Source organism: Limulus polyphemus, unplaced genomic scaffold (assembly GCF_000517525.1).
Source record: "Limulus polyphemus unplaced genomic scaffold, Limulus_polyphemus-2.1.2 Scaffold1152, whole genome shotgun sequence".
Classification (NCBI taxonomy): Eukaryota; Metazoa; Arthropoda; class Merostomata; order Xiphosura; family Limulidae; genus Limulus; species Limulus polyphemus.
The window spans coordinates 72,104-87,056 of record NW_013666762.1 but is presented as its reverse complement, the minus strand read 5'-3'; the positions used below and the strand labels follow the sequence as shown (position 1 = coordinate 87,056).

Below are 14,953 nucleotides of genomic sequence, written 5' to 3'. Positions count from 1 at the left end.
TAGAAAGGGCGTTTCTTGGGTGGCATAATCACCTGTATCACTAAACAATAATTTGCAATTTACAAAGTTACTAAAACACTTTATGAAAGAAAACTGTTTTTGGAAATACTGAATTGACAGCAAGGTAATCTGAATGTCTTCCGCCATAACGCTTTCTATGTGCAAAACGTGCTTATGTTTGAATGTTTATTACAAAAAAAATGTCGTAATAATCATTAATTGTCAATTTCTTACTACACCAAATACAAAATAAATAGCACCATTAAATTTCTTGTAAAAACTGGTTATTATGAAGTTATTTTAAAATTTGTAAGTTCAACCGTTTGATTTCCTATAGCGAACAAATAAACAAACTTCCTCTTTTATATATATAGATGTAACGTTTGTTTGTACACTGTCCTGCAATAAGTGTGGGAACAGTTCTCGATCCTGTGTGGGGTCGTAGTGTTTTATCAGTTATGTAACGTTTGTTTGTGTACTGTGCTGCCGTGAGCAATGTCAAACACTTAAAGAGAGAACTAGTGATTTAAAGAATGTGTTAAACATTATTAACTTATTAAATGGTAAGATTAAGCTGCAGTTTTTTTTTCTAAAGTTGCCCTAACTTTCCACTTTAGATTATTACCTACTTCCAGTTAGCAGGCGAATCGACCGAGGCAGATTACAATGTACCATAAGAAATGTTTTAATATACCTGTTTTCGGGGAATTTTAAACTGTTGAAATCTATTTCAATCTTGTAATTTCTGGCCCCCAGTGGCACAGCGGAATTATACTGTTAGAAACCGTGTAGCTCTGTGAATAACAAACAACAACTTGTAATTTGTGTAGTGTTTCACAATGCAACGTGATATGATATTTGATACAAACTATAATTGTAATTATATTTAGTACTGTTACATTATTTCACTTGGGGCAACTTATAGTCAATTTCACTAAACTTGGCTGGTCTTGGAAATTCGGGATTGATCAATTGCTAGTTTGGAACGTTTTAATGGCATTGGTATCACGATTATCGTTACTTCTACACTTGTTTTTCCCCCTCCATGTAAAGCACCTAAGTTACATGTGCAATTGATATTGGGCGGGGCACTAAAACGGTGCAGAGAATTTAAAACATATCGTACAGTTCGATCAATATTGTATATGCTGCGATAGGTGGGCAAAGTGCCAACACATCGGGTCACTCGAGCCAGGTGGTTAGTCGTCCGTACCGCCTGCACTCTTTCTTGATTACTTCGTCGTTCGCCGACGTTACTTTATTGATAGTCACAAAATGAATCATAAAGTTAACGCGGTGAGAAGCTAGTATTAAAGTATAGAGGTAGAAAGCACCTCGAGTAGAGAATTTTTTGTAATTTGGTGCGAACTAAGAGAACAGTTATGGTTGTGCCACGTTACATGGCACGAGTTGGACGTGAAAACTTACCTACGTGCATCTGAAATCACCAAGTGAAGGCATTGGTTAGTGTACGTGATGGCATGTATCATATGTGTGAGTTACCCTAGTAGTGGTAGAGCAAAACGTAACAGCCCTTTGGCAGGAAGGTGAGGATGCGTATTTTGTTATTGCTTTTTTGATATTTAATTTAGTGTGAGTCAATATATATTGTATTTGGATAACATTTTTAAACTTAAAGCACTGTAGAATTGTTTTCCATGATTTTTAATAACGTGTTTAAAAAATTGAAAAAGTTAAGTCTTAATTTATGTATTATTACAGGTAAAATTAAGTATTTGTTTCTGGTTTCAGACATTATGATTTTTGTAATCCGTATATTTTGACATGCAGGGTAGACTGTCTAGTTTACCATTTGACTTTTGTAATTACCTTTTATAGGATTAATATTATATTTGTAAGTTTTAATTTGTTTTTGTGTATGTGTGAGGGGGAGAGAGAGAGAGGAGAAAAACGTATTTTCTAATTAAATCAATGCGAGATGAGTTAGGAATACCTGCATGTCAATGCATCAAAATATTGTGCATTAATTTTCATCCTCCATTCAGAAGCCTGATTTTTTCTTAATATGTGTTTACTTTTTTGATATTTCCATGTTTTTATTGAAACTTTTAAAGAGACTAAAACCTATACAAAAGAAAAGCAAGGAGAAACCATATTTATGGAATTTCTTAAGATACATGTAGAATGTTTGAACATAATTTGAATTAAATGTAGAAAGGTAGGTACACTAGTAAATGTTTAGAAGAATCTCAATTTTAAGATCTTTTTTTACAAGTAAAAGTATTTTTATTATAAACTTTCTTTGAAGTGTTAAAAAAATTCTCATTTTGTGGAAATGTTGATCCTCTTTTTCAACATGTTTGATAGAACATTTTTATAAAATCTGACTGAATGGTTAGATGGTGCACACACACACACACACACTGCTGTCAAGTACACATACTTTTATAAAATCTGACTGAATGGTTAGATGGTGCACACACTACTGTCAAGTACACACATTTTTATAAAATTTGACTGAATGGTTAGATGGTGCACACACACTGCTGTCAAGTACACATACTTTTATAAAATCTGACTGAATGGTTAGATGGTGCACGCACTACTGTCCAGTATACACATTTTTATAAAATTTGATTGAATGGTTAGATGGTGCACATACTACTGTCGAGTACACACATTTTTATAAAATTTGACTGAATGGTTAGATGGTGCACACACTACTGTCAAGTATACACATTTTTATAAAATCTGACTGAATGGTTAGATGGTGCACACACTATTGTAAAGTACACACATTTTTATAAAATTTGATGAATGGTTAGATGTTGCACACACTACTGTCAAGTATACACATTTTTATAAAATCTGACTGAATGGTTAGATGGTGCACACACACTATTGTAAAATACACAGATGTAGTGCTGTACTTTCCAGTTTAACAAGTCAGATAAAAGTTAGCATTGTTTGAATATTTTAAAAATATTTTTGTCACGTTATACACATACAAGGAAAAAATATGTTATGATAGAATTTGAAAATTCCAAATGGTATGTGTAACTGTATGTATTTTTTATTACTTCAGCATTTTACTATAAAAATTAAAATATATAAAGTCATTAGTTATGATATTAAAAAATTTCACTTACAGCTTAGCACGAATGTTTAAGTGTCACTTGCTGTTTGTTTCTTTTATATGTATAAGTCCTCTTTTGATGGAGAACTGTTTTAAGAAGCTATGTCTGATTTGTAAGCTTTGTTATGTATTGACATTACTTACCACCTTCTGTTTGAAGGCACTTTCAAAAATTTTACCTTCTTGACATTAATAAAAATGCTATTTGTATTAAAAATTTATGAAGGAGTGTTTGAAAGTTTTAGTGATAATAGTTTATTAAAAGATCTTCCCAACATACATATATTATTAAAAGAAAATATTTATGTTGGGTAATGGGAAAATCTCTCATTGGGTTTCTGAGTCTTTTTTGATCAATATTGACTTCATACACAACTTTGCAAGAGCATGAAAACACATTGCTTATTTTCATATTACTCTATATTTGTATAAAACAGTATGATTTTATGTACTTCAAACTATTTTGTGTGTATACCTTTCTATAGAAGCCATTAAATGAGATTCTGTTTAACATTGCTGAATGTGATATGATGACATTATCGAATCATAAAATATGAATCATAACAACATTATCTTGTATATTCACATGTAAGAGAGACATATATATTGTTTTTGACATTAACCAAACCATTAGTTTACAAGAGCATACCACTATCTATAGTCATAGTAAAACTATGGTTGTGATTGCAGTCAATCAGTATGTGTAATCTCCATTAGTATTATGCAAAAGTTTAGTCACATAGTTACACCACTTAAATTGTGTCTAATGGAATCTAAGACTAACACTAGTTTCTCTTACAAGATTTTTATGTACTTTTAATGCATTGGTGATCACATTAGAAATTGTAAGCATAATATGATCAACTGGTAATTTAATAAGCCAAGAATGTCTACACCCATGTAGCTAGCTAGCTCAGTCAACAATGATATAGGATGAGCATGTTTGGGGATTGGGATTCAAATTTGTGATCTTCAGATTGTGAGTTGAGTGCCTAACTACCATGCCATGCTAGGCTCAGCATTATAGTATTAGGTGTCATACACATTATCAAAAGTCTAAAGAAACACCCCTTGTTCTGTATAGCATTATAGTATCAAGTACTGAGGTTTAGTATGTTATATTAAAATAATTTTGGAGTCTCACCACATCATTATTACAGTCCATGTTGCCACATTTGGTCATATTCTGTCTGATGACTGTACACATTAACAACAGTCCTACAGCATAGTTTTCATTGCAAGACTCAATCATAAGACAGTCATATCTAAAGCACACTTTGTGCATACTTTCCATAAGCCATCTTATTTATGAGGTTAACAGTTTCTTATCACCCATTTTAACAGTCCAGTAACTCAGAAATTCTTAAGCACTGCTTTTGATGTAGTAGCATGCATATCCATTTCATTCTCGAGCTGCTTTAGATATGCAGCAGTTGAACAAATATGTTGTTGAAGCAATTTGTGTACACATGAATTGTGATGCTTTTCCAGATAGAGATACTTCTTGATTATGTTTCATACTGTTGCTTAGGGCATATGGATGGCTTTTGCCACTGACCTTTTTGTTCATAGGCCCTTACCTGTTACAAAATGCCACACTTTGTTTATGAAGGCTGGGCCAAGACTTGTTGCAGGTCTTTATCTGGATGGTCCTGGGACCCCAAGTTGATCCATATTCCTTTATTTTGATGTATTGGTAGAATCTGGGCATGTTACAATACATTCAGAAAAATCTTATTACAAATGACATTTCTACAAATGTATAAGTTTAGTAGAGTTATTACATAAATAATCCAAGCTATTCTTTTCAGTTATGAATTAATAAGATATTTTTGGGATCACTACTCCAAAGGGCAGGAGCTACTTAAGCAAGGCATTATGAACCAGTTTGAAAGACAGTACACAAGAAAAGTAGTGGATGATTACAAACTGGTTGATGCTGTAGCCATTTAAAAATCAAAAGTGTGAAATATCTGCATCTAAATCATGCAAAAATGAACAAACAGCATTTTTTGATAATTCTTTGTCTTATTTTTTTACTGTTCTTTTGAAAAAATGTATTATTCAAAAGGTATGTGTATTGTATCATATTGCCAGATAACTATTGATATGCAGTTCTACTAGTTATTTTAGTGTAGTGAAAGTTTGATCATTCATTAAACCTCTGAAGACTTACATGATGTGATTGAAGACATGAGATTTCTTAAAATGTGAAACTTTTTATTATGTAACTTGATAATCTATAACTTAGTACTGAATGGGAAAACACATTAGTTATTATAATTAACATGCCTGAAAACAAAAGAGATGAAAATAACTTATAGTGTTTATTTTTCCAAGAACAGTTATATTACTAAACAGATTAAAGAAAACAATTTTCTATTTATTAGTGATTATATTGACCCCATCTTAATTTTGGCAGAGATTTTTTTGGTTGACACTAATGGTAATATATTGTTTTTTTTAAATAGTATTGAAGGTTGAAAAAAAATAGATGAATTAACAGCAAGAAATTTATATAAACTAATCAAAAGGTAAAAATGTATCAAGAACCTAAAACTTGTATTATGGAAGAGAAGTCAATATATATTAAATGTACAAACTGTCAGTTCAAAATTTCTATAAATATATATTAAATATCTAATCAGAGTTGCAATATGAAGGCTTTTTTAAAACATTTATACAAATTCTTGACCCAAAATATTTGATCATTTGGAACATCTTACTGTTTTATTAGATGTGTTTTAATTGCACTATGTTTTTTTTTCTGAATTTAATAACAACTTTTTATGTGAAACTTTATAATTTACATGATAATATACCTGGTTTTGAAATTAGAACAGAAAGATTGGACTTTGAAATAAAGTAAATACTAAGGCTCACTTCTTGTAAATAGACAAATCCCTTTTGCTATCAGCAAACAATGGGATCATTATCTTCTAAGCAGCTGAAAAAGCTCTGCTCTCCTAAGCATTTTCCAATTTATGTAATGACAACAAGATATATATACATATATATTTTTTTAGATTGTAGCATGCTAATGTTTTAAACACAACTTGGAAATCTTACATAATCTCTAAATCTAAGTATCCAGATTGATGGATCCATGATCAGTTTTCTTTTTAATTAGTACACTTATATTCAACTGAATGAATCTTATCCTTATATTCTCAAATAATTAAATATTTCTTTGGATGTCTGTCTGGTTTTAAAATTATTCTTTTTAAACAATTTTAACTAGTGAAGAATATTTATCATTCTCTTCTTCACTCATTCTTTGATAGATAGGTTAGTCATCACTTTAGATAATACTGCAGTAGTGTAGAAGATATTAAGGGTATTAAAGCAAAGGAATTGATTGTTACATATCATTGTTTTTACAGTATATATTTTCTTCTGCTCAGGTTATTTTTAATGAGTTTATATACTTAGGGCATCATGCGGAATGGACATTATCTTGTCAGAGTTCGTAACTCGGACCTCTGCAGAACCAGGACTAGCAAGGGACATCTTAGATGGTAAGAAAATTTTACATTAATAATTTAAAATTTTATATTACACATTAATATGGAATTGCTGGGTAGATCACTTAGTTTGGTGAATCTGTATTTGTTTTGATAGAATACATATATTTGTGTAATAACATAACACTAAAGGGAACTTGGTATAGTGGCACAAATCATTTTGGAACATCATCATCATCATGAACAATTGGAAAATTGAATTTTAACACAAAAAATGTTGAGCTGTTTTGCACTATGATAAAAATACCCTCATAAATTACTTTTTGTTAAACAAAGAAGAAGCTTTAATATCTTCACAGATATGTAACTGTTAATTTCATTTGTTAAATTAATTTATGATTCAAGCATACAATGTAAATTTAAGTTTTGTATAAACATTTTAAAATGAACACAAAAACAATTGATAGAACAAACTGTGTATGTACACATAACCTGTCTTACATGAGAATAATGTGTTTGATATAACATCTGTTACGTGTATTAAATTATAGGAAGTCTCACCATTAAGTTTGTTTTGGTGTCTAATAGACAATAAAAGTAAGATTTTGTGTGAATTATGTATGACATATAGTGTTTATTCATCAGATTATATGTTGAAAAAGTTGATTATTTCTAGTTATTGTCTATGTTAACTGTATTGACAAGTTTTCTTTTTCGTGTTAGACAAAAATCTGGAAGACTAGAAATTTGTTGGTAAAACTGTTGTACTTTTAGCCAATTTAGTACTAAATATTTAGATACTTCCGGTAACTCCATTCTTTAAAGCCAATTAGAAAAATTTATATTTACTGTCTTTAAAAATATGGTATTGACTGGAGATGTTTGAACATTTATGATAGAAATGCTGACATTTTTATGTCCAGGAAATAAGTATATTAGTTACGTACCTTTGTCAGTAGACTGTGTACACTGCTGTGATAACAGCAGTAGTATATCTTCAAAATTTCTGAGCTTTCACAATAGTGTGCAGTCTCTTGATAAAGGTTTACAACTGAAACGTTGATAAAATATGTTTTTTTTTAAAATAAGTATGTATATTTCTGGGGAAAATCTGTATATTGTTATATTCTTAAAGTAAAAAAATTAATACAACACCTTCACTATTTTGTATTCAGTTAAGTCAATTATGTGAGTGTACATAGTAATTTTAAATTGTAGACTTCAAACAGGTGTATTCCCTAAACCAGCTGTTTAACGTTAGTCATATAAGGATCATCTACATTTTTAGATTGTAATTGATTTTTGATGGTCTCAAAATATATTTTTGGAAATTTTTGTAAACTGCGTCTAATTTTGGATTTTCAAGAATAATGATTGTGTTCTTTCTAAAACATTATTTTTCTGTCCTCCATCTTATGATCAAAAAGGTTTTAACAAGACAAATGAAACAAGGTTCTAGTGCAGCATTAGTCTGAGAAAACCTTTCTTTTTATATAAGTGGCTTGCTTAAATTTTCATATCATTACTGTTCAAAACACTGAAATGGCCATATAAATATTTTTTTTTTACACAAATAACTTGTATAACTGAATGATCAGTGGAATTTGATAATCAATTAATTGTCTCATTAATTGTTGACATTTAACTAATCGATTTTTGTAGAGCTGTGTGATTAGTGGAATTTGATGATCAATTAATTGTCAGTCTCCTTATTTACATACAACTAACTGATTATTCTCACGTGAGACACTAATTTCAGTTATTTGTTCATTTTCTTGAGTCATGAAACTAATTTATTAAGCTGAAGAATCTTGAATTAGTCAAAAATAATGATGAGAAATCATAATGCCAACATTTCAATTACTTCGATAGTTGGCATAATCAAAAACAGTACTAACCACATACGGTAATTTCAATTAGTTGATTATTTTTGTGACATTAATTGATTTAATCATGATTTTGTTTAAACAGTTATTTTATGCACTACTAGTGGATGTAACTGATGCTCGTAACTAATTAATTAATCAAGTTGATCATCCAGCTTTAGTAATTTGTAATATTAATGAAATAAATGCCTTCTTTAATAGTCTTTTTGGCAACTCTATTTTTTTTTGTTTACTATGTTTATTTTGTAAATGGTTATTTAAATGGTACACACTATGTAGAAATAGTGCTGGCAAGTAGTAGAATTGGGGTAAGTGTAAACATTAGATGCATATGGTGAATTATTAGAATTTTAAGTGGTTTATTTTTAAATAGGCAATGGAAATTGTTATTTACTATAGTACATTTCAAATTTTTTGTGTACATATTGTATTGGATTATTATCCCATTTGAGCCCATTTATATATTCCTAATTAGTAAGCTAGATTTTAAATTTGCTTTCATGCTGGAAGTTTGTAGGTAATCAGATATTGATATTTAATACATTCCCAATACTGTATATTAGCTATTCTCATTCAGTACTGATATGCAAAACATTTTTTGCCCATACTACAAGCCTGGAATCTCCCACATCTGGAATTGACTGATTCCAATATGTCTTACTTGCAAATCATCATGCAACGACTTTTCACAAATAAGAGTGCGACATACCCTCTTGATGCAAGTGACTCCCTTTATTCAATTCTACTGAACTATCGCTGTGGCAATACTCGTGTTCTAACATTTAGTTTGTGTTCTCTTCAAGTGTTTTATTTTAGTTTTTTCCATATCTTTGTATTAATTTCTCTCAACGAATTTACTCTTTACTAAACAATAGTAACATTTGTAACTGGTTGAGTTATTCCAAAGTGGAATTATTTTATATTTCTGTCCGGTTATGGAATTTAGTACTTCATTACAAAAACTTGTTCTTTGTTTATGCCAACGCAGTTGTGTTTGGTTATTCATTTTGCTTTTTGAATTTTATGTTACTGCTTCAGAGGTTATACATTCTATTCGCATTTTTACACTGGCTTCAGATCGGAGTACTCCATGAGAAGATTTTCAGCTTTACTTCATCGGGAGATTGGTCAACAAAGGAGCTAATAATTGTTGGGCCTCACTTCGAGTTTGTTGGCCCAAACATTTTGATATACAGTCCACCGACTTTGAAAAAATAAGACATTATATTGATATGGTTTTTGAATATTTTTAATATTATTATCTGTAATTATTTGAATTGTATAATATAAGTTTTGTAAGTTTAGTTGATACTTGTAGTCCAGTTCAGGTTAGAAATCAGGCTTAGTTGTATCTTTTCTCCTATACCACTGATACTAGGGGTCTTTGTTATTTTAGGATTACCTGTAACTCATCTTATTGGGATACCAATCATTCATTTAACTATATTGTTTTTCTTCCATACATCAGGTCTTATACATAGGTTACTGTTCGTACACACTTATTTCATTTTATAAATTCCCATTTATTTAATTTTCGTTATTATACTTATTGTTAGGTTAATATTTTAATTTTAGAGCTTAGTGATAGTCTTTGTGTCTGTTATTTTCAGTTTACTTGTAGTTTTACTTGAGGATTATTGCTAATTATGTTAAATATATTGTTAGCTTAGGCTTAAAAAGTCTGTTAATTTCTTACCCTTCATTTTGTTTAATTTATACTTTACACATCTTACCCTTAATTTCGTTTATGTGGGCCCCTGTTGGATAGGGTCCACCCCACCTGCTCCAAATATTACTTCCTTCCTTCTATAATGGCTGAACCCATTTCATACAGCCTAGATTTTCAGTTTTCCTCCACCTTATCATAGACTGCATTCCAGGCCTCTACTGCAGAATCTACTTAGCTTTTCTTTTAGACATGAATACCCTTCTCCTGACATTGTTTCTTTATGATTTTTTTGTCTCTTTTGAGATTGGGTACTTGCAAACCTCACCACATTCAGGCTTTAATTCTTTTTGCCTTAGCTTACCATCAGATTTTCTTCTTGGTTTTATGTCCTTTGTATCTCTGTTAATCCCTACCATTTTCTCCCCTACCTAGTTTTTCAGTTTCACTTTACCCAATCTACTCTTCTACAGGTAATGTTTACCTTTCACTTCCTTTCATAGGTGTTCCACCTATATTTAGGGATTTTGTGGGATACCTCCTTTATTGGGACCCTCAATTGATTTTCCTTTAAATTTTTTTTCCTTTTCTCTTCTTCTATACGAGTTGATAGATTTTCATATCCCCTATGATGTTGACAGTCAGGGCAAGGGGATGATGACCTAGAGGCCAAAAAGGAAAAAAGGAATTAATTGGGAATTGATAAAAAAAATCAAAAATTTCATGTGTAGGAGTACCCCACAGGAGGTAGAGCCATAAAACTTTGAAGAATCAAGAGGTCACTCCTAGGAAGAAAATGTGAAAGGACTGGAAAGGCAAGAGCAACGAGGACAAAAACTGAGAAAATACGTGAGTTCAAAAAGGGAAATCCACTGTCTATTACAAAAGGAACAAGAAAGAACATTCCCTGGGCGAGTGATAGAAGCCACCACTGTCAAATAGTTGAAATGAAACACGATTAGTCAAATCCGGAAAGAATAAAGAGAGTGAATGAAAGCACATTGGACTGGATAAAGTGCCAGGGTGTCAAGGGAATAAGAACATTCGCCTGGAGACCATAATCCTGAAGACTACTACAGATCAAGCCACATCCCAAACCAATGGAGATGAGCATCAAGGAAGAGAAACAATCCAGAAGAGGGGAAGAAAGCAAGAAACCCAATATGTTCAGACAGGATTACATTCAGTTTCTCATGTCAGTTTTTTTCCCAAAATGTTTGTTCATCCATGTCACTCCAGTTCAGGTCCTTCTAGTTGATTTCTTGGCTGGCATAAATCTGGGTTTCTCTTGCTGTTTCGGGTTGATTGTTTTCTTTGTTGTGAATAATTTTTTATTTACCTCCAGTTCAGGGCTCATGTGGTATATTCCTTTCGATTTTTCCACCATCTGCTTTGTCTGTGATTTATTTTTCCTTCCTCCCTGACCTATTTGGTTTGGATTGTGCTTTGATTGGCTTTTTATTGTTTGTATCCTTCTTTCCATCATCGATTCCTCCCTCAGATCATGCACCTTCCCTTTTCCCTGCATGTCCAAACTGTCGTCTGTTGGAACTACTCCTCATATGTTCATCTCCCATTCTTTACTTTAGGTAGCTGTTTCTTTCTTGTTGGGATTCCATCATCCACCTGTTGCTATCCTTCACTCTTTTGTAAGACTGTAACTGGGTAAGTTACCTTTTAGTATATATACATATACCTCTTATTTTCAGGGGCATCTCCTTCTCTTTTTTTTTATGGATCCCAATATGTGGCGAATGGTGCCTGTCCAGGTATACTTAAACTAGTAAAAGCCACACTGTAAGGCCATGATGACTTAACCATTATAATTCCATGACCATGCAACATACACTGCAGAAATGAGGTGTTCCACAAGATCGCTTGTAAGTTTATCCTCAAGATAGGCTTGCTTCGCACATTTGCCTGTCCTGGACCATACTCACCCACAGACTATATGGATAAAGCAGAAGGGGATAGCTGCCCATCCTTGCCATACCATGTATTGAATAAATCAGTATGGTCTGCTTTTCAAAATAGGGTTTTGTGGTCACCCATTACAGTGTCTCGGGTGTTTTCGTTCCTCCAGACTCTCCACTGTGCTTTCTCCCCCTTTAATTCTAGTGGCGTTTGAGAGTCCTTACCACTTTCCAGTTACAAGCTGCCGGGGTGGTGGACCATGGAGGCATCCTCCTGAATGTGATAATGATAAAACCATTCAGTTCGAGTAGGGTGGTGGTGTTCTGCTGGTGTAGATGACGAGATGTCTTCCACTATGTATAATTGGAGTGAACCATCAAAATTGTAGTTCACTCCTTCATTTGGGATCCCTCATCCTACCCTTGCATGGATGTTGGTTCCCAGTGACATGGTTTTTGGATGTAGTACAGTGTGTACTGTCTGTCGTGCCCTAGCCACTCTACACCTAGGGCACATCCATTAATCTCAGCTACTTCTATGTTTTCTGGGATTGAGTTTCATAACTTTAATATATAATGTATGGTCCAGATCACTATCCTGCCATAGTTCTCTCCCATTTGGATGTGCTCCTCTGATTTTCTGCCAATATATGCAACATCTTTCTACAATGGGCGAAGAGTATACCTAGTTTAGAAGTGGTACTGTCTCCCACTTATGATTTTTAACTCTGAAGATGTCTTTGGGAATGTCCTTTGGACACTTTCAGAGGATGCTTCTTTCTCTCCCTCACACCAGTCCCTCCACCTGTTCAATGTGGGATTCTAGTTATTTATGTGAGAGGAGGTAATGCATTGTATCAGAAGTTATAATTTTTCTTTACTGTAAATGTACTTCCGACAGGTACTTATCTCCTCTCAACACTTCCTACCATTCCTCCCCACTGAAAACCGGTGCTTCCATTTTCTGCCAAAACAAGAAGTGATAGTTTGGTAGAATTGAATAGAGGGAGTCACATGCATCAAGAGAGTATGTCACATTCTTATTTGTGGATGGTTACCGCATGATGGTTTGCATGCGAGACACATTGAAATCAGTCAATTCCAGATGTGGGAGATTTAAGGAATGTGGCATGGGCAAAAAATGTTTTGCATATCAGCACTGAACAAGAATAGCTATTTATGTGAGAGCGTGTAAGTACCTATCAGAAATACATTTTCAGTATATGAAAATGTTTCTAGAAATTTTCTTTAAAATTTTGGTAGTAAAGCACAATATCAGATATGTTTCGTAGAGAAAAAAAAGTTATAAATTTCTGTAAGATGCTAAATTTGTAAAAAGGTTTTATATTATAATTAAAGCTGTATTGTTTGAAATAGTGTATGTATATGAATGTTAATTACTTTCTTTACTGTTATTTTAATAAAGATGGTAGTTCTAACCCACTGAGAAGTATTTTTTAAGAGGATCTTTAACAGTAATTTCTAATATGAGGAATATGGAAAAATGAGGAATTTAGTTGATAGGTATTAAAGTTGCATTGTAATAAAAATTTTACAGAAAATTAGGTAGCTTGAAGAAATAATTAATTATTAAACATAAAATTATGGATAAATATTAGACATACTGATAGGCTTAGAGTACAAGTACAAGGGTATGTTGATTCCATGAGAATTATTTGTTTCTATTTAACTGTTGTGCACATAAAAACACACAAGTCCCACTCTGTAGCAACACAAATCCTCAGTCGTTCCTACTTATCTTATATTAATATCATTCCTGTCAAGTTGTATGTTATTCCTAAAGTTTTGTGTAAAAATAGGTTTTTACTTCCTGTCTGAATCTGCATGTGAGATGAGGTAGGAATCTCAGTGTCATCTCTTCTGGATTATTTAATGTATTTGTTCTGAAGGAGAGAACTGATTTAATATTCATCAGCCTTATAGTGCATGAGTAAACTATACAAACTCAACACAGCATAAAATATAGGCTTAATTAATCTTGTGATCTGTGTTAGCTCCACAATGTGACATCAACAGTTTTTAAACCTCATAGACTCTTTTGAGTGAAACCATGTAATTGGTCATGAATCAGTTGAAGCATGAAAAGTAACTGGTTAGAAAATTTTCAAACTCAAAGAGAAATGATAAGATTCCATATTTAATTATACAAGATGTTTTTATGTCATGTAAAATTTCACCTTTCTTGTTTTGTGCAAATTATATCATGTTCGTTAGATTTATTTTTATATTAGATATCATATAAAAGAAATTGTAGAATTTTCAGAAACTATACAATATAGAAGTGTAATAATTGTAGACACAATTGTAAAAGCTTGCTTAAACCTTATACAGTATAGTAGTTGAATGCTTATCATTTTCAATAATAAAATATACATTTATATTTATGATAATTTCACTTTTGTATAAATATATGCTTATATCTTTTTTTTAAGTTCCAATTAACAGTCCATTCTTCCCTTATCTTTCACATATTTTTTCAACCACTACACAAGTCACTTATTCTGTCTCTCTAAATGTAGCTCATGATTGGGACTTACAAGCAGCCCTGTCAGCTTTCTACTTCTTGAAAGGAATTCCTGTATCCTCAGAAAATAGCTCCGTAACCAAAGCTTCTAACAACTTAACAGGAATTGATTCCATTCAAACGAAGGACATTTTAAATCACCACTATTCATTACTTGCAACAGATACTCCTGAGGCTGGCCCTTCAAGCAAACCCATATCACAAAGATTGAATGGATTAGGAGTGGAAGAAGCTGTATGTAAGTAGTCAGATTATTATACTTTATAGCTGTGCTGTAGAATTGTTGCCTAGTGAACACAACTGTTCAGATTGACTCTATATGCATGAGGGGGGGAGGGGGTCAAAGTGTGGAAACCATGATCTTTTACAGAGTGCCTTTCAA

At 32.2% G+C, this 14,953-nt stretch overlaps 1 protein-coding gene across 2 annotated transcripts in view; it reads left to right on the top strand.

The window, feature by feature from the left end:
- LOC106462367 (OTU domain-containing protein 7B-like) overlaps positions 1–14,953 on the top strand; it is a 45,178-nt gene that overhangs the window by 10,652 nt on the left and 19,573 nt on the right. The window contains exons 1-3 of one of the 2 annotated variants that reach the window (XM_022389616.1): positions 1,192–1,547; positions 6,530–6,615; positions 14,567–14,809. In XM_022389616.1, coding sequence (XP_022245324.1) covers positions 1,477–1,547; positions 6,530–6,615; positions 14,567–14,809 — 400 coding nt within the window. In that variant the 5' untranslated portion in view covers positions 1,192–1,476. Of the gene's footprint in view, positions 1–1,191; positions 1,548–6,529; positions 6,616–14,566; positions 14,810–14,953 lie in introns of those variants that run through there. The other variant, XM_013922284.2, reaches the window with a different exon arrangement.